This window comes from Lactuca sativa, chromosome 7 (assembly GCF_002870075.4).
Source record: "Lactuca sativa cultivar Salinas chromosome 7, Lsat_Salinas_v11, whole genome shotgun sequence".
NCBI classification, from domain to species: Eukaryota; Viridiplantae; Streptophyta; class Magnoliopsida; order Asterales; family Asteraceae; genus Lactuca; species Lactuca sativa.
Window position 1 is genome coordinate 26161431 of NC_056629.2, and position 25022 is coordinate 26186452.

The window sequence follows — 25022 nt, forward strand, 5'->3', positions numbered from 1 at the left end:
CTCAATCCAAATCTTACACCCATTTCATTAAAAAATTGATGTGGGTAACAAAACAAAAGGCGCGATCGAACCCTTGTTGCCTTCGTCCTTCTTGCTCGAATTGGAGATACTAGATGGGGTTCACATTATAGAACAATTGTAAGATTGATGAATTTGTTTACAAAAGTTGTTGAGGAAGACTTTGTTTGGCGTATTAGCTGAAAAGCTGGTTGTTAGCTGAAAAGCTAATTGATAGCTGAAAAGCTAGCTATAAAAAATAACTTTTGGTAAAACTAACTGAAAAGCTAGCTGAAATATATAAAATTACATAAAAGGACATGTAAGAGTATGTGTGTTTAATTAAGGGGTGTATTTGAAAATTCTTTAAAAAGTTCCTAAAAAGCTAGTCTAAGTAGCTTTTCAAAAAGCTAGCTTCTAAGCTACTTTTGGCTTACCAAACACGACAACATACAAAGCTCAAAAAATAAGCTAGCTTATCAGCTAGCTATGGCGCACCAAACACAACCTTAATTATATCAAAGATGAGGGGTCTAGTTTATATAACCATAATCAAGAAAATGGTATTTTGTCATATTTTCAAGACACCTGATTTCATGTTTCTTTTACACTTGATGTTGGAAATTATAGGCCTCATCGATACCTTGTCAAAACATCTTCAAAAAAAAGATCAAGATATTTTGGAAGCAGCCTCATTAGTAAAATGGACAATGAAAGCATTGCTAGTTTTTAGAAAAGATGGTTTCCACATATTTGGAAGTAGATATTTGCTTTTTGTGAAAAACATACCATTGAAATTGTGGTCATGTTGGAATATTATGTTATCGCACGAAAGCGTAGGACTAGTATGACTAATCAATATCATTTTGAAGTTGTCATTTTTAACACGATTTTGGCTATGGAAATTCAAGAATTTGGGGATCGATTTAGTGAAATTGGCACAAAACTGATAGAGAACCTGGCGGCTTTGATTCCTTATGACTCGTATTCTAGTTTTGATAAATTAAAGTTGTTGAATCTAAGTGAGATATACAAAATTGATTTTGACGATTCAAGGTTCATCTTAATGGACAACGTGATATCTATTAGCACTTTTTGCTCCATGATGAGAAATTTTTCAAGTTGAAAGGAATTTTGGACCTCTTTCGTTTGTTGATGGAAACAGGGAAGCACCTCTCTTATCTTTTGGTTTATAGATTTTTAAATTTAACTTTGGTTTTGTCAATCGCAACCGTAACCGTTAAACGATGTTTTCTGCAATGAATTTGTTGAATAACGATTTGTGTAATAGAATAGGTGAAGATTTTATAAATTATACTTTGATTTGTAGTGTAGAAAAAACACTTGAGAATATAAAATCTAAAAATATAATTACTTACTCTCGGAAAATAAGGATCGAAGAGGTGACATTTAAAATGTAACTTTGACATTTTTTTATGTCTAATGAAATGGTGATTTTTTTTTTCTTATTGTATATTATGCAGAATTTTTTTTTTGGTGCTACCCCTTTACTTTGACCTTAGTTCCGCCATAGGAGAAATCATATCATAAATAGATATGTGTTTACTAATTTGGAGAGTGAATGTTATGTATCTACTAATTAGATGAAATCGTATCACAAATGATTATTTGTCTCCCAACATACGGACCGAAGGTTCTGCTTATGCAAATTTGGAAACCGGAGATTATATTCTTGCTAACTTTGAATGAATCGTATCATGACTCGTTTTGCAGATAATAATTTTGATACCGAAGGTTTTGCATCTACTAGCTTGGAGACTAATTGTTTTGTGTTTGAAAATAAATAACAATGTAAGCGGAAGGAATTTTTTGACTCTTCTATTTTTTTCATGACTATTGATGGGAAATGTTGAGTTTCAAAGAAATCTAATGAGATTATTATTAATCAAATCCGTTATGAAATTGACAATATTTTTAATGGAAAAACATGAAAACAAAGATAAGAATTTGCTAACATAGATTGGAGTTTGAGAACTTGTGATTCTAAAAATAATATAATGTGCCAAGCCAATTTAGATAGATGTTTTTCACCCACTACAGTCTCTTATAATCTCTAGGTACCCTATAATATCCATTTTGCCTACAAAAATTAGACAAAACTTTTCTCCTCGTTTAAAAATCAATATAATATTTCCTTGAGATATTAATGTTCAAAACCACCTAGAGCATAATAAACAACATAATAGACATGTAAATTATTAGCCGAAAAGAATAGTTAGATTCAAAGAAAAAAAAGTTTGTCAAAACTGGCAAGATTATAATGTTTTTATTATATTCACCTCTTTTACGATTTAACCACTATATTTTATTTTAATCTATAAAATATATGATCCATTTTGAACACTTAATTTTGGTTTAGCGTCTGTTAATATTGACATGACTTCTGATTAACCTACATGGCATAATATATATTTACTAAAATAACATCTAATTTTTTGAAATAATTTCTCATATATCTAATTTTGTATGTGTATGACTTGCTAAACTGGAAAATGACAAGTTATTTCAAATAGGAAAAATGACTTATATGGTAACTATGTTTTAAAATCGTTCAAAAAAAATACCATTCAAGTTTGGTATGTCCAAAAAAACCTTCCAAGTAAAACATTTGTGCAAAAAACACCAAAGAAGTACATTTTTTGTTCAAATTTGACCTTGTGCTAACCTATAATTACCGGTAAAAAATAAGTAAAGGAAAAAAAACAAAAGAAAATGACTCAAAGGGGTAACTATGTTTCAAAATCTTTCAAAAAACACAATTCAAGTTTGGTATGTTCAAAAAACATCATCCAAGTAAACTTTTTGTATAAAAAACACCAACAAACTATATGTTTTGTTCAAATATTACCCCCAACAACTGACTCTTACTGGTTAAATGATGACTTGGCTTAACTATTATTGCATGACATAATAGTTATTGACAAAACAATAAATGATATATTCCTTCTTTAAAAACCGATTTAGGGTTTCTTCATGAACGAATGACTTCTTTTTCTCCTATGATTGCTCTTCTTTTTCTAAAGTGATGATCTCAAACTCAAGTCCAAAACCCTAATTCTTTACTTAAGGTAAAAGAGCTCCTTTACCCCTACCTCAATAGGCCTCCTTCCCCCTAAGGCCCAAATTCATAAAAGCCCATTAAGGCATCCAAGCCCAACTACTAGGCCTCTAAGGCCCGATATGGCCCAAGAACCCCCAACATGGCCTTAAGCCCAAAAAATGATTTGCTACAATCAGGTGGGCCTGAGGCCTAACTTAAACAAGTCCATGCATACACCCAACATATGTTAAAGCCTCTTCGATCTGAATGTCGAGCCAGTACGCTCGACGTACTCCTAGCATACCCCAACGTACTCAGCTAGGGTCAAGAACCGCCAGTCTTGCGAAGGCCATAACTTATTCATTCTAAGTCCAATTTCGTCATGCTTTATATCTACAACAGCTAATTTTGGCATCAGACAGCCATACCGAGGGTTATGGCCTTCAGAAACGAAATCGCAATCTAATTTGGACCCCGACATAGCTCTCTAATGCTTAAATTAGATTGCAATTCTTAGTGTTACCTTAATGCTATGTATGCTATCTATTTTTTGCCTTACCTTACGCTGCCTCAGATATCATGTCTTTGGGGTATTTATAGGCTGCTCGTTGTTAGAAGAGTTTATAGTCTTGACCAATCCTTCATTTATCATCCAGTCTACAGACAGACACGTCTCTTGTCCTTTCCTTGTTATTTTATTGTTTCGTACCATTTCTTTTGCATGTTTCCTGGGATATGGTTATGATACGTGTGCACGATGTATTCGAATTTATATTCGTTTGTAACAAGTCGTCGTGTCTGTAACGCCCATTTGGTGATGGATAATGTAGGTTGTGGGGACTGAGTATTTGGTTTGTGTTGGAGCCCAAGGGAATATCAGTAAGTATCAGTTCGAGCCTATATCAAGTTTGGGTTTATGTTAGAAAAGTTTTAAGGCAAGGTAGAGTTTATAGAAGTGCAGAGCTTCTCGTTTTCACGTGGATATAAAGAATGACGAAATTAGACTTAGAATGAAGAAGTTATGGCTTTCGAAAGATTGGCGGTTCTTGACCCTAGTTGAGTCCGTTGGGCGTACGCTAGGAGTACGTCGGGCGTACTGGCTCGAAATCCGGATCGCAGAGGCTTTAGCATATGTTGGGCGTATGTATGGACTTGTTTAAGTTAGGCCTCGGGCCCACCTAATTGTAGCATGTCATTTTTTGGGCTTAAGGACATGTTGGGGGTTCTTGGGCCATATTGGTTCTTAGTGGCCTTGTAGTTGGGCTTGGATGCCTTTTTTGGCTTTTTATGGATTTGGGCCTTAGGGGGAAGGAGGCCCATTGAGGTAGGGGTAAAGGAGCCTTTTTGCCTTAAGTCAAGAATTGGGATTTTGGACTTGAGTTCGAGGTCATCACTTTAGAAGAAGAAAAGCAAATATAGGAGAAGAAGAAGTCATTCGTTCTTGAAGAAACCCTAAATCGAATTTTAAAGGAGGAATATATCATTTATTGTTTTGTCAATAATTATTATGTCATGTCATAATAGTTAAGCCAAGTCATCATTTAACCTGTAAGAGCCAGTTACCGGTGGTTAATATTTGAACAAAACATATAGTTTGTTGGTGTTTTTTGTACAAAAAGTTTACTTGGATGGTGTTTTTTGAACATACCAAACTTGGATGGTGTTTTTTGAACGATTTTGGAACATAGTTACCCCTTTGAGTCATTTCCTCTTCTTTTTTTTTCCTTTACTTATTTTTTACCGGTAATTGTCGGTTACAACAAGGTCAAATTTGAACAAAGAATGTACTTCGTTGGTGTTTTTTGTACAAATGTTTTACTTGAATGGTGTTTTTTGGACACATCAAACTTGAATGGTATTTTTTGAACGATTTTGAAACATAATTACCAATATAAGTCATTTTCCTTTCTTTATTTTTCTTTGCATTTTAGTAGCGATTTTATCATTCGAACACATAACCTGTAACATCCCAAAATTCAGGTTCAACCATTTAACCCTTCTTCTTTTCCAAGTTGTCATGCTAGGTCCCTTTATGTAAATGCTAGGCTTGTGAGTACATTGGGCGTACTAAGGAGTACGTTGCGCGTACTCGCACGCTTATTTTGTACGCGGATTCATCCGGGTACGCTGGGCGTACCCAAGGTTACGCCGGACGTAACCGGCCCAGATGCAAAACCCTAATATGACTTGAGGGCTATAAATGGAATGAGATGGCCTTGTCCCTCAGCCACCATCTCATAGAAAGAAACCCTAAGAGAGTATTCCCTTCGTCCTTAGCTTAGCTTGTGTGTGAGTGTTCTTAGCTTCAAACTGCCATTTCAAGGTGGTGAAAGAGAAGAGGAGGCCATTGTAGGAGCTAGAAGTTGGTGAACAAGAGTAGATCTGAGGTTTACAGAGGTTGGAGCTTCTTCCTGAGGTATAAAGTTCAAAACTTGCCTTGTTACTTGTGTTGTGTGCTTCTTGGACCAAATTTTAGGGTTTTTGGTCCCAAGATGGAGACTTTATGAGCAAATTGTAACATCCTGATTTCCCAGGTATATTGTTTTATTTATTTATTTTGGAATTTTTGGAGTAACTCGGTGAGTTGGAGCCAAGACTCATCGAGTAGGGTCGCGGATGTTCATCCGGGTTCACGTCCGGACTCGGCGAGTCCATTAGTGGACTCGGCGAGTCCACGCTATTTAATGAAACCCTAATTCCCATGGTTTGGAGCCTATTTAAGGGCACTTATAGCCTCCCATTGCGGCTACCAGTCCCTTTGAGAGAACCCTAAGTGAGCTAAATTGTTGTGAGGGAGAAGAAGTCACTTTTTGATCCTTGAACCTTTGGTTTAGCAAGAAGAAGGTGATAAGAGCAAAGAGGAGGTGCGATTCAAGCAGTTCCAGAGTTCATAGACTTCATTTTGAGGTAATAGTTCGAACCTCCTTCAGTTTTGGTGTTAATCTTTAGAGTTAGGGTTTTCTAACCCCCTTTGGAGAGTGATTATGTGGAGCAAATAGTCCCTCTTCGAGTTTGTGCCTTGGATCTGGACTCAAAGAGGTCCAGAGACCTTAACCCTTGGAGCTTTATGGATCAGTTTGGGGTTATTGGACTTAGGTTGCCATTTTTGGGACTAAATCTCCTTTTGATGCCTTGTTGTGGTTGTACAAGCATCAAGTTTCGAACTTTACGTGACATTCATGCTTGGGGAGGCCATATCTATGGTTTGGGGAAACAGATCTGACCTCAGGAGGTCAGTAGAGTTTGTGCATGGCATGAACTCGCCGAGTTGTTCTTGGGACTCGACGAGTAGGGTTAGGGTTTCACGTAAATTGTTCAACGAGTAGACTTTCCGAGTTGGGGGATGACTCAGTGAGTCAGGAGGGAATTAGAGACTGGAGTTCAAGGCGGTACTCGCCGAGTTGTTCATGAGACTCGGCGAGTTGAGTCGGGGTGGCCCCGCGATTCATGACTGGTATGACTCGTCGAGCATAGGGAGGGACTCGGTGTGTCAAGCGGGATAAAGAGTTAAAGGACATGTGAGAACTCGCCGAGTCACCTGGGTGCACTCGGCGAGTAGGGTCAAAGTGGGACCATTGACTTTTGTTGACTTTTAGGGTTTGTTCATCAATGGAGTCCTTGTGACAAGAGGGGAGGGTAAATAGTCTTTTACCTTTCTGAGGGTGCCAATGGCAGGTTGAGTCTAGTCTCGAGAGTTATATTTATAAGAATATTTATTTATGTGAATAGGCAGAGGCTAGGCAATATTTTCCATCGAGTCAGAGATTTACCGAGACGCCTGAGGTGAGTCTTCTCACTATACTTTACCTAGTGTGGTAACAGAGTTATGTGACAGAGTACTATAGAGTTATATGCCAGTGTATTTGCATGTTATTTATGTGTTATGATTTATTGTGATATGTGCTATGCATGATTCAGAGTTACAGAGTTGGGACTTTCGGGTCCCTAGAGTTAGGGCCAGAGGGCCCACAGAGAGTTGGGGCTGGAGGGCCCCACTGAGACACATTGACCAGAGGGTCGACAGAGTTTCGGCCTCGAGTGGTTATTATGTGCTAGAGTGGTATTTTGGGGAACTCACTAAGCTTATGCTTACAGTGTTATGTGTTATGTGTTTCAGGTACCAGTGATGACCGCGGGAAGGCACCGACTTGATTCGTAGACACACATGGGATTCTATGTATTGTGATCTTGGGAGATATTTTGAGAAACAAATACATGATATGACATTTTATGAATGAATGAATTTGTAAAAATGTGATTGAAAATGCGAAAAATTGTTTTAAATTTTCACGGTGTTACACAGATAGTCTCCATTGGCTTAGATCTATCATATTTCAGGACTATATGAGTTGTATGTTCATAAAAATGCAATCTTGGACGTAAATGATGAGCCATGCATGAGATCTAGACTTTTGGAGGAGAAAGGAAATGTGTTAGAGGGTGTGGGAACCTTTATAGCCATGCAAAGTCTTAAAGGTTTCGACTTTATGGATTAAGAGGTATTAGAATGGCCAGATCTGGAATGTGAGATTATGTCTTAACTGTTTAAGACCTAAAATGAAGAAAGTTAGAAACTGGGATTTACGCTAGGCGTAATCCCAGTACGCGCCGCGTAGGGAGTCGCGTTCCCCGATTATGGAGTGCAAGGGTACGCCCTGCGTACAGGAGTTGGTACGCCCCGCGTACTGCTTACTGTTTGACTTTTGTTGACTTTTAGGGTTTTGGTCAACATGTGGACTTTTGAGTCAGGGAGGGGTAAAATGGTCTTTTACCCTTCTGTGGGATTGTAGAAAGGGATGTAGTATAGCCTTGTGAGCCGTTAATGATTTGGAATGATTACTTGTTGTGATTAGGCGAGGCTAGGTCGTTGTTTCGATATTCAGAGATATCGAGCACGTGAGTTACTAGACATCATACGAGGTGAGTCTTCTCACTATACTATACCTGGAAGGGTCTATGTGTGACCAGAAGGTCTGGTATGCTATGAGATATATGCATTGTATGCTATGAGTTGCCTGTTTTGTATGCGTTATGTAGGTGATATGTATGCTATGCTTGATATGGGCCGGAAGGCATTATTATATGGGTTGGAAGGCATTATGATGTGGACCGGAAGGTCAGGGAGTTATGGACCGGAAGGTCGACACGGGTACGACCAGAAGGTTTACCGGGTTGGGACGGAAGTCCCCTGAGACACATGGACCGGAAGGTCATGTGGAGTATGGTCTGGAAAGGCATATGTGTGTAAGAGGTATTTTGGGGAACTCACTAAGCTTCTTGCTTACGGTGTTTATGTGTAATGTGTTTCAGGTACTAGTGAGGACCTTGGGATGGCGCCGACGTGACTCGTACACACACATGCGGATTTGGATATGTTTGATCTTGGGATTTGATATGTTTTGTATTATGACCATGTTACATTGGATTTTATGGTTTGTCTTGAATGAAATTATGTTTTAAAGAAATGAAAATTTGTTTTGGAAATTTACGTCGTTACATAACCACTACAAGATGGGAATGTCACACAGGCCTATGAAGCTGTAACAAGTGCTTACATATGAGTGTGACATTTTTATAATTAGGTTTTTGGTTTTTAATATGAATCCTTATTATTTTAGTTTTTAATATATAGATTTGAATAGTCTATATATATATATATATATATATATATATATATATATATATATATATATATATATATATATATATATATATATATATATATAGTGAGTTTCAATAGATAACCATAATTAACAAGGAACCAAGTATTTAATTGTGAGCGTCGAAAATCATAATGATCAACGGCCATGGAAATAGATGTACACTTGTACACTGGACGTACACATACCAGATTATTCCAAAAAATTCACCTCCTTACCAAAAAACCACGTCTTTTTTTTTCGTTTAAATTTTTTTAGCCCATATTTTTTATCGAAAAATAAAACCCGAATATACCGTTGTTCTCGATTTTTCGTCCTCTTTCTATACAGATTCATGCTGATATATAAAAAATGAACTTTTTTTCCGAAAAAAACTCACTTCATTTTGTTAGTTTTTTCATATTTAAGTTTATTTTTATCAAAAAAAAAAAACTAATTATACCAAAAATATTAATATTTTGTACTCTATAAACATTTTTACAATTTAGTAAAAAAACGTAGTATATTATCTAAAATATGTTGTATCATTCCAGAAAGTGTTGCTTCAAATTCAGAAAGTGTTGTTTCTCCAAATGCATTAAAATTATAGGAAATAACACTGTGTAAAAATGATTTTAAGACAATAAAACTAGTTTGTTTATAAAAATGATTTTAAACTCTATTTTTGTATTGTATAAATATGTTTGTTATTTATATATAAACACTAGAGATGCAAAATTTTGTTTTCTAAAAATCAAGAGATCTTTTAAAGTTAAGTTATGATTTTTGGTAAAATAATTTCTGATAAAAGAAATATTTATTTAGACACGTTTAAAGTTTGATCTTCCAAGTCATTTTCTCTAATAATATTATTTTTATAGTTTTTTTTTTTGTCAGATTTGACAAAACAATTTTTGTGTAAAAGCAAGTTTGCAATTTACTAATTGCAAAATATTAGGTCATTTTGTTAAAAGAGCAAAAGAAATTATCAATTTATTAGACCATAAAACCACCAATTTTGATATTTTAGTGGTAGTCTCAAAATAAACATAAATCCAAAGATCCACTAATCACACTACTGGTACCCATGGCCAATCTGTGATGAAATGGAATCGTGGTGTTGAAGTTCAATGCTACAAGAGAACATGTAATTGAGGGCCATCCATACTTGTCGCCCATTACATATATTCCAATTCAACCATATGCCCTAGTGATTTATCGAATCTTTCCATAAGTTGGCACCAAACATTTTATTTTGGTTATAATCTGTGGGTAACTGTCTTTCTAACTCAATAAACTTCATGATGATACACCAAACATTTTATTTTAAAAATAATTTGTGGTTAACTTACTTTTTAACTCAATAAACATCATGATGATACAACTTAAGACACCTTTATTTATTTTTCCCTTTACATAGTTTGTGAATAAAATATTAAGTGAACAAAAGCCATGTTACTAAGATAAAGTGTAACTTTTAATCAATAAAATATGGGTTTCCAATAATTTTTAGGTAAAGAACCAAAAACCAAATTCAAAACATAAACATAGATAAACAATGGAAATCATTAAAGTTAAACAATAACGTTAATTTTCGACCCAACAACTCGGGTATCGACAAGCTTTCCCAACACACAACACATTCCTATTCCTTCCAACCTAAACCAAACACATGACAAATTACATTCCCTTCATATTCCAATTCTTTTAACCGATTACATTCCTAAAAAAAACATTATGCAAACCAAACGCCCCTCACAATGTTACAACAAACGGAGGAGCATCTTTTCGTGGTCCCGCAACACTCCGATAAACATAAACCTTATTCGCAACAAAATCATCACCACCATCTTCCTCTTCATTAATCACCTCAACATTCAACCTCGGCAACTCTTCCGCCAACTTCTTACACCCCTCCATTGTCACATTACAAGCCGACATCCACAGAGACCGCATCGACTCATACCTTTCCAACCCCGAAAGCAACGCCACGTCACCAAACGGGCAGTCCCGTATCTCTACCCGCCTCAACTTCGGGCAGCCTCTCATCACACATTCCATGCCCAAATCACTATCGCCCGCAAACGCGACCGAAAGTGTTTCGAGGTTTTTCGCGTGTTTCCCGATGTACTCGAAAGTTAAGTCGGTTAGAAGGCCGGAAACGGAAAGCCGGCGAAGGTCGGAACAGGAATTGACGATTGCACCGAAGGCTTCGTCCATTGGCTCGTTGGTTATGGAATCGGGTGCGTAGGGGGTTATTATGCAAAGACGGAAGTGGGTGAAATTCGGGCAGTTTCGGGCAGTGGTGATTACGGCCTCGTTTGTCATTCGTTGGCAAAAGTAGAGGATGTAATTGAGGTTCGGGCAGTGAGATATGGATACGAGACCGGACTCGGTCACCCCCGGTTGACTCGGGTCAACCGGGAAGACAGGGAAAACTCGGAGTTCTTCTAGTAATGGGCAGTATGATCCGACTGCTTCCAAACCCTTGTCCCCAACTGTATCAAGAACCTGAAAACAATATCAATTCCTTAATGTCTTAATGTAGAAAGTACTTTCATACTTTGGCTTAACTCGTTAAGTCATTCTGTTAAGTGAAAAAGAAAAGGTCACTGATTTACCCAGAGGCGACGTAGGCGTTTGCAGCGAGGAAGAATCTGTTCGAGTTCATCAGCTCCAAGACTCGCATAACTCAGATTCAGAAAGGTTAAATTTTCACACACAGGATATATAATGGGTAGATAAATCAACGTAGCGTCCCAAAAACCAGAAACTGAATGAAGGTTTTGACATTTAGCGAAAGTGTTTGCAAGGTCGGTGATTAAAGTAGGATTGGGGTCGAGGTCGTCGGAGAAGGTACCGGTGCCGAGCTCCGTCAACTGTGGAGCAAGGAGAAGAAGCTTTTGCAATTGAACCAAATTTACTTTCCGGTTAACTTTTAGTACCTTTAACGATTTGCATCGAGAAACGAGACTCTCTAATGCTTCGAAACTGACTTCGCTGTTTAAAGTTGCGAAATTAAGAACTTGTAATGTGGTTAAGTTTTCTGGGAAGAAACTTAGCCAGTCTCCACCGAGATCAATGATTGAATTTTCTTGTATGTCGAGTTCTGTTAGGTTTCTACAAAATGAAGATTTCGAAAGTTTATCAAAACAAAGAATCTGTAGAATCGAAAAGGAAGAAGGAAAAGCTTACTCGCAATGAGTAGCAATGGATTCGAGGCCAAGAGTACTGAATCCATCACAGCTTAAGAGTGATAGGGCTTTGAATCCATCAAAATTCAACGCTAAAAACTCCAAACTCTCATCAGTCACCACCATTCTCTTCAGTCTCAGCTCCTCCAGAAAAGGATACGCAGTCGCGAAAACATTTAGCCATGGTTGGACATCAGCTCCCCAGTCCGCCGGCACCAGATTGAAATCGGAAAACCTAGGTTTTCCCTTCAGCGTCACGCTACTGATCGCCGGAAACCTAGCAGCTACGATTTCCGGTGAAATAGAGTAGCAGTTTTTTATGGATACATGCCGCCGAGTCAATCGCTCAGCGTTGTACCAGTCTTTGCAGACTAGCGACACCGAGTTTCGATCCTTGTCGGAGCTTATCAACGAAAATGTTCGTTTCAGAAATTCCTCCGGCAGCGTCCACGGTGTGGTTGGAGCTAGATCCATGTCCGCTGCTGCAAAAACTGCAACGGTTTCCATTATTTTAAATCAGATTCATTCTCTTAGCTTAAAAAGCAGCATGTAAAAGCAACCAGAACACAGAGAATATAATGTCGCACCTGAAAGTTTTCTTTCTAACGTTGTCGGATTTGGTGACGAAGTTTTGTAGAATAAACTTGAAGAACTACAGATTTGAAGTAGAAAAAATTGGGGGAAATGGAGAAGGAGAAAAAGGGTTTAAACTGTAATAAATATATATCTGAAAAGATGGAATTTAACATATTATTCCAGAGCCATTAAAGGAGCTCAGTGCTGTCATTCGGCTTTCCACCATTGATTATGTAAGGTTAAATTATAAATTCAGTCCCTGCAGTTATACTAAAATTACAAATTGGTTTCTGTTGTGATTTTTTCATGTTTTTATACTTCAATTATAAGTTAATTTTATTGATAAAGTTACATCGAAATAAGAGGAAAATATTGACAAAAATATGTGTTTTTAAGTTTTTGTATAGGTTCTAGATTGTTATATTTTTTTTCTAGGTTTATATTTGCATTTAGCTAGTTTTCTATCTCAACATATAGTGTTTTAAAAGTGAATATTTGATTTTATTTAGAGTTGTTGATTAAGATCTCGATCTTTCAGCCAAATTATAAGGTTTCATTCTGAATTTTTATCGTTATATATTTTCTATTTAGAAAGCGAAATCCAAAATTTTAAGGGATTATTGGTTTTGTTTGGAATGTGGCGACATGTAACAGAATGACCAATTAGCGATAACTTAACCCTCTTTTAAACGGCGTCAGCAGAAAAGATAAGAAGCAAATACATAAACTAATTTAGGGATGGAAAACGTTAAAGATTCAAGTTGTGGAGCAAAACTGTAATTTTTTAATAACCCGGGGACAAATCTTTTTCGACAAAAACCAATATACCCCATGTGTGTCCATCAGCAGCCATTAATAGAGCTGTAAGGGCTGTCTAGATTATGTTCGTTTCCAATGGAACTAATAATAACTTTAATAATAAGGATATTTATCGTATTTTTTTTTAAATTATATTTGATATTGTATTTGTACTTTTAAATACTTTCAAAATTGTTTAAACGTTTAAAATTTACTGTATTTTGTAAGAATACCAATAAAGATGTGCTGACCACAATGTTTTGATGATCTAACTTATGATAGAAGCAGGGATTGTGTTGTCGTTTTCATTAGGTGTATTATCGATGGACAAGGATTAGACAGGAAGCTTGAAATACGGAAACATATTCATTTTTTGTTTTAAAAAAGTTCTTACTTTCAAGAACATAAACAGATAATTATCATCTCAATGTGATTAGGGGTCTTCGACAAGTCATCTAGCATTAAACATTTGAATTTCTTTCTCCTCAGTATCACTAAAACTAAAATAGGTCTAGGGTTATAATTGTCAATAAATTAATTTATCAGTGGATTAATAAAATGCTTTAGTGGAAAAATCAGTTCCTATATCATTAGGAGTCTTCGAAAATATTTGTATTTGAGTATTTAATCTCCGAATCAAATTGATCTGACTTTCGGATAATTATTTTTAAAATTTTTGGATATCTAAAATATTTAATTTTTCATATATTTATTAATTATTTTTAAATTCATATAAGAAGATTTGGGAACCTAGATATAGTTTATAAACATTACATGGCCTCTTCGTTTCCTTTTTGAGTCGACTGTTTTACCTTTATACTCCTCGTGAACTTCTCTTTTGTGTTGTCAAATTTTGGTTTTGTTTTACTCTTTCAATTAAAATCAATCTTCATTCGGATGAATAAAGTAGCTAGAAAACACCAATCTTCATTAGGATGAATAAAGTGGCTAGAAAATACCAATCTTCGTTAGGATGAATAAAATAGCTAGAAAACGCGTCAAAGGACCTTTGGCCTAACCAAATGGTGGAACTTGAAAAAATTGTTTTGGGCCGTAACTAAAACTACCATTCTTACAAAAAAAAAAAAAAAAAAAAAAAAAAAAAAAAAAAAAAAAAAAAAAAAAAACAGGGGGCCATAATGCAAAGTTTTATATTTTTAAGTCTAATATTTATAAGGGAAAATGACTCTTGAGGGTAATTAACTTTTGCGTTTGTACTCATTTGGTCCCTTTTCTTTTTTTTGTATTCAATATACCATCGAACTTGTTGTTGGTGTTTACCATAGCCCTTTTGACCGACTTTTGACCTGTGATAGCCGGTCAAAGGGTTATGGTGAACACAAACAACAAGTTCGATGGTATATTGAGTACAAAAAAAAAAGGAAAGGGACCAAATGAGAACAAACGCAACAATTGGTTACCCTCTTGATTCATTTTCCCTTTACTCATTTACAACAAATCTCACATCATCTCCTACTGATATTAATGACTTTATGAGATTCATTCTTGCTTCTCTTCAAAACATAACCTATGAAAGGACATTATTCATGCATGTACAACTTTGTAATGCACTTGAATATTTATTAGGGAAATCTTGACTAAGCAGGCGCATTTTATGACTACATTTACATTTCCAATCAAATGATTTATCGTATCATGGATTCTAGACAAGTCTACAAACGAGTGGAATCACAAGTGCTATGATTTTTGAGTTTACTTAGCTTTAAGATCGAACTCATGGGATAAGATACAACATCAATATGTACAATATTATGGTGATGTGTCTACAAAAGCAGCATGATATTGTACATATTGATGTTGTATCTTATCCATGAGTTCGACTTAAAGCTAAGTAAACTAAAAAATCACAGCACTTGTGATTCCACTCGTTTGTAGACTTGTCTAGAATCCATGATACGATAAATCATTTGATTGGAAATGTAAATATAGTCATGAAATGCGTCTACTTAGTCAAGATTCCCCTAATAAATATTCAAGTGCATTACAAAGTTGTACATGCATGAATAATGTCCTTTCGTGAGTTATGTTTTGAAGAGAAGCAAGAATGAATCTCATAAAGTCATTAATATCAGTAGGAGATGATGTGGGATTTGTTGTAAATGAGTAAAGGGAAAATGAATCAGGAGGGTAACCAACTGCTGCGTTTGTTCTCATTTGGTCTCTTTCCTTTTTTTGTACTCAATATACCATCGAACTTGTTGTTTGTGTTCACCATAACCCTTTAACCGGTTATCACAGGTCAAAAGGGCTATGGTAAACACCAACAACAAGTTCGATGGTATATTTAATACAAAAAAAGGACCGAATGAGTACAAATGCAAAAGTTAATTACCCTCAAGAGTCATTTTCCCAAAATATAAAAGTTAGTGTACTAAAACTACTTATAAGCAAAAAATAAATAAATAAATAAAAATAAAAAAAAATAAAACAAGGGGGAGGGGAGATAGCCCCTCCTGAAAAATGATTATTTTAAGATGAAAAATGGCTTTTTGGAGGTTTAATCAAATGTGCAGGTCAAGGATAGATGTTATAGGGAGAATGGATGATTTTACCCATGGTTCTATTCTTATCTCTTTGTGCTCAGTTTATGTTTGAAACCTTCATAATGTGATTTTTCTCTTCTTGACTTATTTATATGGAGTGCTTGAGTATAGTGACCCAATATTTGGAAAATGAACATTTTAGAGATCTATATTAACAAAATTCCTACATTTGGATTGGCAAGGCTTCTTTCTTGAGCTTCTTTCTTAGATGGAGCTTATGGTTGTCAATTGGAACCTTTTAACCAAGGGTATAAGTAGTATGGCTTTTTATACTTTCTGTTAGTAACCTTGATCTATCTTTCTCTTTACGAAAAATGTCTACACAAGTCCATAGTTGAGGGAAAATTAGTAAACACATGGGATTTAAGGGGAAAACCACCATTCTGGAAAGGCCTCTATATATGTTTAATAATTAAGAGATAAAATGTGGTCACAGTTTTAGCGTCTTTCTCTTTCTTAACTCAATGAGGTAACACTCCCGTGTTACTCTCTCTCTCTCTCACACACACACACACATAGTCACACACACTATCATGCACATACTATTTGTGTGTATGTGTGTTTGTTTGGTTCATTGAGTTGCTAACATGATTTCTGACCTAGAAATCTTGAATTGCATTTAGGTTCGTGCCATTTGTGACCGTAGTTATCTATAATGCATATCAACAAGAGAATGGCATTAGTGGTGAATGGTGGAATTAGAAAATCTCTCAAATTCATATAACAAAATTACAGATAAAGTCCAAGAGACTTGAGGTGTGAATTGTCAAAAATTGATGTTGCATTAATGGTATATTAGAGGCTCTTGTGTCAAGATGTTGTATGTGTGGTGTGGTGTGGTTTATGTGTCTAAGAATAGATAAATTTTAAAGTACAACGTTGAAGATTCAAAATTATTATAAAAAGAAATGAATTTAAGTTGGTATGTATTGTATAAGTGGTTGTGTGCAAATGGAAAGTTCAGGGTTAGGGTTAAATGCAAGGAATAGCAGTCCATGTAACACTCATAAAAAAATTCATGAAAATTTAAACTTTTCAATCAACCAAAAAGATCATAATTGGCTATAAATAGATTTCAAAATGAGTTCAATATCGGAGTAATCCCAAAATCATGACACAAAACATGACGAGGTGCACGATCACGCCTTTGCCTTTCCATGACCCTCTAAAATACCTGAAACATACTCCAAAACTATAATCCCAAATCTTAGTGAGTTTCCCCCAAAATATCAATACATAGCAAGTAGTACAAATATAATAACAACATGCAATGGGTCCACAGCTAACAAACTGGATTACCCCTGAGACCACAGCATAAGTCCGACTTGCCCTTGGCCCATAGCTTATGTCTGGCTTGCTCCTTGGCCTGATCAGTCCTCGGACTGAATACCACTAATCCCTCAGTACAAGTCTGACATGCCCTTCTCGGCCCTCATCTCATATCTGGAATGATCATGAGCCCTCAGTATGAGTCTGGCATGCCCTCCCTGGCCCTCAGCTCATATATAGTATGCTCCAGGGTTTGTAGGCTATAGCACGGAGTAGTACAATCTCAACCCAACCCACACAATATGTCGATATATAACAGATAAAATCATATACAGATAAACAGGCAGTATCACAAGTACTCCTACAGATCTACCAACTAGCATATCAAACTAGCATGCATATCTATTCCATACTCAACATATCAATGATATCAGGTTATCAAACCAATGGGCCAGCCTTGGTGCCTTCAACCTGAAAGTATAGTGACGTAGTTGAACTGATAAGATCTAACTCCAAATCTCAGCTCCCAACTCAAATGCCTACAACCACCATGTGACCAATTCCATTAAAACCCCGAAATACCCAAAATGCCCTCAAATATTAGCTTAGACAACCATCGTCAAAGTTAAGGTCAAAGGTCAAGGTCAATAGTCCATGTTGATCCAACTTGTCGAGTGTACCCACCAACTCATCGAGTTTCTACAGTGCTCAGAAACTCGGGGAAAATCCTAGCCAACTCGCCGAGTTTTCCCCAGCTTAACACATTCAGATGATTCTTCGATTCCAAGGACTCTAAGGCTCAGATCTAAACCCCAAATGTGTTTAAAAGGATAAAGTTTCCAACTTTATCCTTTGGGACTACTCCAAATGCTCAAAAAACCCTTTCACAAGGCTTGAAAACTCAAAGGCTTAACCATTAAGCACAAAATCCTTGAGATATGGAACCCATCTTTTCCAGAAGAGATTATAGCCTCAAATACGTCCCAAAGGTTGGTGCTTTATATACATGCATGTCCAATGCATGTCTTGAACCCAAAATGGGTCAAAAAGGGAAAATATGACCTAAACTCCATGCATGGCATCAAAGCTTGGCTAAAGACCAGATCTAACCCACTATAAGGTCACCTTGACCTGTAGATTCATAAAGTTGCAAACTTTATGAAGTCCATCCATTGCAACATCCAAGAATAAGGAGAAAAAGGGACAAAACTCAAGATCTAGCCACATAGACAGATAAAAATTGGATCTTGAATACTTACAACGGTCCAAAAGCGTACCAAACTAAAGATGAGAGCTTAGCTTTCTAGGTCCTTGCTTCCTTCTTCCAAATTCTTCTCCTTTTGCCCCAAAAGAACCACACAAGAACACAAAATGAGAGGGAAGGGTGATTAGGGTTTACTATGGCCGCAAAAAGGGTTTGGAGGCTGATAAAGGATCAACCCTATGGACTTAAAGAGATTAAATAGGGTGCAAAACCCTAAAATTTAGGGTTTCATAATCAGCCGCCAACTCATCGAGTTTTCCTCTCCAACCCGTCGAGTTGGTCCAAAAAGATGTGCAGCCCAAAGGCCTTTCAACACGTCGAGTTAAGGCCATCACTCGCCGAGCTCCAAGGGAAACTTGCCTTTTAAATAATAAACCTCATACCTAGAAATCGGGATGTTACAGTTCACTTTCAAGTATTTGTTTCAATTATTTTAGCACTTGCTTGATTATGTTTAAACCAAGCTTGGATGCTCTTTTAGGCGATGAAAATGATTTTTTGCAGTCCAACAGTTTCGAGACACCCTAGTATCTCTCCAGTAGTAGTAGGTCATTCTTTCTGTTTGTGGGACTTGACATGCTTTCATATGTTGTTGATTTTTGGAAATGGTGACACACTTGCTTCACTCACTAAACTTTGCAGATCTTTATTATCATACAAATGATATCTTTTTAAAGAAGCACTTTCTAGCTTTGGGGATGTCATTGCTAGTAAGAATAACCTTTAAATTATGTGTACTTGTGTGTGTGTTTGTCTTCGTATACATTTGTGTGTATTTGTATGAGTAGGTGCATGCATATGTGTGTGTTTGAGTGTATTTGTATGCATCTGTAGGTAAAATGAATGTTTACATGTGTGTGTATCTAATATCTATGAGTTTTTGTATATGCGTGCATATAACTGTAATTATATGTATCTATGTGTGTATTTGTTTATATATGTGTAAGTAGAGTTAAAACTACTTTCTGAACATATCATTTTGTAGGTGCCGACAAGGTTGTCTAAGCTAGGAATATGTAAAAGAAATAGATAATATTAGGTTAATTATACAAGGGAAGTATGCTCTTGTGATTTGGAAGTCTCTATTGTTGTTGTCAATATAAAAAAAAAATACAGTAAATCATATGCATAACTAGCTGGTACATATGATGTTGTCATATCCTCTTAAGATTTGGTAAAACCATGGTTTTGTGGCAGGAAGACTTTGCCACTTAAGTCTTACCGGTTGTCATTTGAATCTTAACCAACTTGTTTTTTTTTTAATTTCTTATTATTTGTGTTCTTTTAGTGTGTGGTTATTGGTTTAGCTTACTTTTTATTTAGATATATGAGTTCCGATAATTTGATTAGTTTGGCTTAAGGAGCTAAGTTATGTTGAATATAATATTCGATTACCACTAAACATATATCAAAACATGAATATATACATTTGACTCGATTTTGGTTGTTAAGTCCAAAGGACTTCTAGCCCAGCGGTATCCGGTGTTGTCATCCCTCCTTGAGGTCGAGGGTTCAAATCCCACTATGAACATAGGTGGAATAATTTAAAAGTAGTTTAATATATATATATATATATATATATATATATATATATATATATATATATATATATATATATATATATATATATATATTTGTAATTGTCGTTCAAAAGAAAAAGTAAATCAACTCATGTGAATGAAAAAAAATATTAAAATAATAAATACGAGTGAGTTAAAATCTAATTTCAATTTATATTTGTAGTAAGAGTGAGGTTTACATCTTTTATTCTAATTTAAAATTTTAGTTGTTAATTAGGCTTCTTTTGCCACATTGGAGAAAAGTCAAAAGGCAAATCTAAGGTGGAAGACTAATCAATAATTAAATATTAATACTTGGTTAATACTTTGGTGAAGAACTCAAAGCCAATTGTTAGGTCATCCATATTATGAAACTAGGCGAATGTCTGCGCGTCGCGCAGAAACACTTATACAGTTGAAGTCTTTACAAATATATGATTTTTTGAATATAACAATAACGTTATTGTTAAATTTGATATAATAATTTCTATATACTATATTAATATAATATATTGATTATTTTGAATTATAACTTCATAATCTCAATCGTTTGAATGACTTCTACCCGCGAGTTACACATGAATAAAATTTAATATAATATATGATTTAATGTTATTTATAGTTGTTTTTACTGTTAATTTATTTTTTAAAATTTATTTGTTTAATGTTTTAATTTCTATCATTATCATTATTTAAAACATCAAACATTACTTTTTATTTTAAAGCTAACAATATAATCATTTATATAGAGTTGTTTTTAACTATTGTTATTGTAAGTTATTTTAAGCTACTTATTTGGAAACTTTTAACGATTATAAAAATATATTTTAGTTAAATTGAAATTACAATTTAGTTTTTGCTTTTATCACTACAATTTATCACTTTTAACTATTTACAAAATATTCTTTAGTTTTTTTAAATGGAACTGAAATTTATATTTGAGTTGACATTGTAATGCGCAGAAACACCTATATAGTTGAAGTCTTTATAAATATATATTTTTTAAAATATAACACTAACGTTGTTGTTAAATTTTATATAATAATTTGTATATTAATTTGATATAATATATTGACTATTTTGAATTATATGATAATATATAAATATATTATAACGTCATAATCTCAATCGTTTGAATGACTTCTACAAAATATTATTTGGTTTTTTTAGTCCAACTGAAAATTATATTTAAGTTGACACTGTAATGTTATATTTAAATTAACAATTTAAGTATTTTGTCCAAACTGTTCAAAAATTATAGCTTTAAACTGATAATGGTTTACATGCAACAACATTTTAAATCTAATAAATCAAGTATAATATGTTAAAATTTAAAGAAATAACTTTATAAATAAAAGTTAAGATATTATTTTAAAATTGAAATTTAATCTATTTATGATTACACTTTAGGTTTGATATTTATTTAACCTTATTAACCAACTTACAATCATTATTAGAAAGACACTACAATTTATCACTTTTAACTATTTATAAAATAATCTTTGGGTTGTTTAAGTTAAATAAAATTTATATTTAAGTTGAGCCTATAATGTTATATTTTAATTAATAATGTAAGTATTTTATACAAATTGTTCAAAAATTATACCTTTAAAATGATAATGGTTTACATCCAACAATATATTAAAACTAATAAATTAAGTATAATATGTTAAAAGTTAAAAAACATAATTTTATAAGTAGAATTAAAGATATTATTTTAATATTAAAATTTATTTTATATATGAATACACTTTAGATTTGATATTTATTTAACCTAATTACCAAATTATAATTATTATTATAAAGAAATTGAAAAGTCATGGGAGTTTCAAATGAATGTGGTGAAAGGAAAAAAGAATGGGGGTTTCAAATACATGAGATTCAAGAAAAAATGTTAGCTTTATAAGTATGTATGATGTCACTTATTTTTTAACCACGCCACATCAACTTTGATAGTTACTTTTATATCAGTGTAATGTCACTCATATTTCAAAAATGGTCTCACTAACACATCAACAGTTACTTTATATTTTTTAACATATATCTTATATATTAAATATTAATAATTACTCAATAGAAAATAAACATAAATTTATATATTTATAACTAAAATAATATTTTTAAATATAAAATAACAAAGTAATAATAAATATTAAATTTATCTTACTTTATTAAATATTTAAATATTAAGATGTTATAAAAACATGAATCACAAAACGAACATTACAATATTAATCTTCGTTTTCTTTGTCTCCAAATCGATTATGAATCCTTTCAACCAAATTTGTTTGCGGTTGATGATTTACAGATCAATTATGACAATGAAAATACATGTCACATGCTTATATATATTTTAAATAAACAATAGTTACTAATATTTGTTAATCAAATAATAATTAACTTTAAAACTAAAATTAATATATTAAACATATAAAAGAAGACGAAAGGAAAACGTAAATTAGGAAAATCAAATATCTAAAACTTCCATATATAATAATAGGTTAATATAATAAAAGGATGATTAAATAAATTATTTATTAAAATAGAAAACATTGTTTAATATTAAATTGCAATTGAAGCCTTGTAATATTTGAATGGTGTTGGTCTATCTCGCTTGTAAATTGGAATAAGTGGCATTGAAAGTCTTGATGTTGGTGGTCTTAGACCATTCAGTGTAATGTAAATATCTTTCAAATAATAATACTTCATTATCAGTGCAATGTCAATACTCTTTCAAAAGTGATCCCTGTACTACATACAACCATTTTATATTTTCCAAAAAAATATCTTATTATTTATAATTTACACACTTATTTATATATATATATATATATATATATATATATATATATATATATATATATATATATATATATATATATATATATAAAAGTAAAAATATTTAAAAGCCTTAAAAAAAAGTACTAATAAACTAGATATATTGATAAGACATTTGCAAGCCTTTCAAAGCTTGAAAGAGCTTCACCTATGTGGCATAGATTTTGGACAATGTGACATTGCAAATAGGTTTGAAAAACATTGGTGTGGATGCTCTTATAATTTAAGTTGTTTTATTTTCTTCTTTATATTTGAAGTCGTTTGCTTGCTTTTTTTGGTAATTGGATTTGCAAATATTGTTAAAAATAAAATTCAAAAATGGGAAAAAATCATATTATGACAAAATGGTCATCATATTAAGGAAAATAGAGACGTATAATTAGATTTAACGATGCAAACGCAAAAATTTATATCAGATCCAAATGCAAAAGATTATATCAAATCTGACGAAAACTCAACCAATGACCGTAGATGTCGCTTTTTTTTAATTGAAACCACCCTTTACCCATATACAAACCATAAACACTAAACATTAAGCTAAACCTTAAATCAGGAGTGTAAACCTTATACCTTCAAGGAAAGTATTTGAAACATCTCAAAAATACGGTCCAAAATTTTCGTTTTGATTATTTATAAAACCATAAATACCATTTGTCATCTCATGAAAAGAACATAATTAATGTATCTCAAATCATCATAATAAAATATTGTATCAAAATCATGTGCCAAATATTAGAGTCTAAACATCCCAGGCTAAATCAATGGTGTGTGCACTGCAATCATCCTGAGCTCTTCCCTTTGCTACCGGAAGTACCTGAAACCAAAATTGAAAACTATAAGCACGAAACTTAGTGAGTCTCCCCAAACTACCACATATCATATACATAATCACATAATAACATGCATTGGGCCTTGCCCGCTACATCGAGCCCCACCCGGCATCGGACTGAAGTCTGGCATCGGGTCCCGCCCGACATCGGACTGAAGTCCGATATACATATAACATAGCAACAACATATAACACATAAACGTATAAACATTCCTCGGGCTTGCTCCGACATCGAACCGGAGTCCGGAACACATTACACATAGTGACATAACATATAAGCTAGACCTTCCTCGGGCTTGCCCCGACATCGGACCGAAGTCCGGAACACATAAACAAACACATGCAAGAATCACAAAGCATCAAGCATACAAATATTCCTCAAGCTTGCCCTAACATCGGACCGAAGTCCGGAAACATATAACTACATCGGGCTAACCCCGACATTGCTAACATACATAAACGGATCGAACTTGGTGCCTTAGACCCGTTCCTATTGGAAGAGGACTCACCTCGCAAAACTAATTGCTAAAATCTCGAGTGAGAAATCTCCGACGGCTGCTCCCACGACTCCTCGGCTATTACCACAATAACACTTAGTAAAAACCTAACAATTCTCCTTAGGGTAAAATGTCAATTTTACCCCTAGTCAAAGTCACCGCTTTGTTCAAAGTCAACCTTCTGGTTGACCCAACTCGTCGAGTCCTAGAACCTGAAATCGTGATCTAACTCATCGAGTCACCCCCGACTCGTCGAGTTCCCAGGCTACTCAGTGTCACGATCTACTAAGTCAACTCGTCGAGTCCCTGCACCGAATCGTCGAGTTCTAGCTTAAGCTAAAACGGGACAAACCAACTCAACTCGTCGAGTCCCTCTATGGACTCGCCGAGTTCCTCTGTCTGATTGAGCCATCTCAATGGATTAAGCTCTTAACCTTCAGATCCAAGCTCCTTACTTCATATACACATTGGAAATACACTTTTAAGGGTAAAGTTTCCAACTTTACCCACTATTAGTCCTCCTTAAAGGGTTTAGCTCAAACCCTAACTCTCTAGGACATAGATCTTGGTCCACAAGCCATAATACTCTAAACCAAAGCATGCTATACTAGATCTAGACCTTGGACATCAGTTGAGCACATAAAGTTCCTAGCTTTCCTTCCATGCATGGCCTTTTAGAGCTAAAAAGGCCATAATAACGTTGTCAAGCTTGCATGGGGCTTCCATGTCCATAAAGTTTGCACCTTTATGCCATGATACCCCTTATAGATCCCAAATCTAAAATGTAAGTCACTTGGGACGTCCAAATCCCAAAGACCAAGGTTCCTGAACCAAAACCCTCATAGAAAGGAAGTAAATAGATCTGATGAATGAATGGTCAATTTAGAGACTTGATTACCAGTAAGTGATGAGGATGGAAGGAAAACCCTGGATCTAC

At 34.4% G+C, this 25022-nt stretch overlaps 1 protein-coding gene across 1 annotated transcript; it reads right to left on the bottom strand.

Moving 5' to 3' along the window:
• Window positions 1-10245: 10245 nt before the first annotated feature.
• LOC111906792 (transport inhibitor response 1-like protein Os04g0395600) lies at window positions 10246-12661 on the bottom strand. Its single transcript, XM_023902568.3, has 4 exons — window positions 12479-12661; window positions 11893-12382; window positions 11319-11817; window positions 10246-11208 (listed from the first exon to the last, which is right to left on the bottom strand). The coding sequence occupies exons 2-4, from the start codon at window positions 12363-12365 to the stop codon at window positions 10453-10455; spliced, it is 1728 nt and encodes a 575-aa protein (XP_023758336.1). The 5' UTR covers window positions 12366-12382; window positions 12479-12661; the 3' UTR covers window positions 10246-10452.
• Window positions 12662-25022: the final 12361 nt, after the last annotated feature.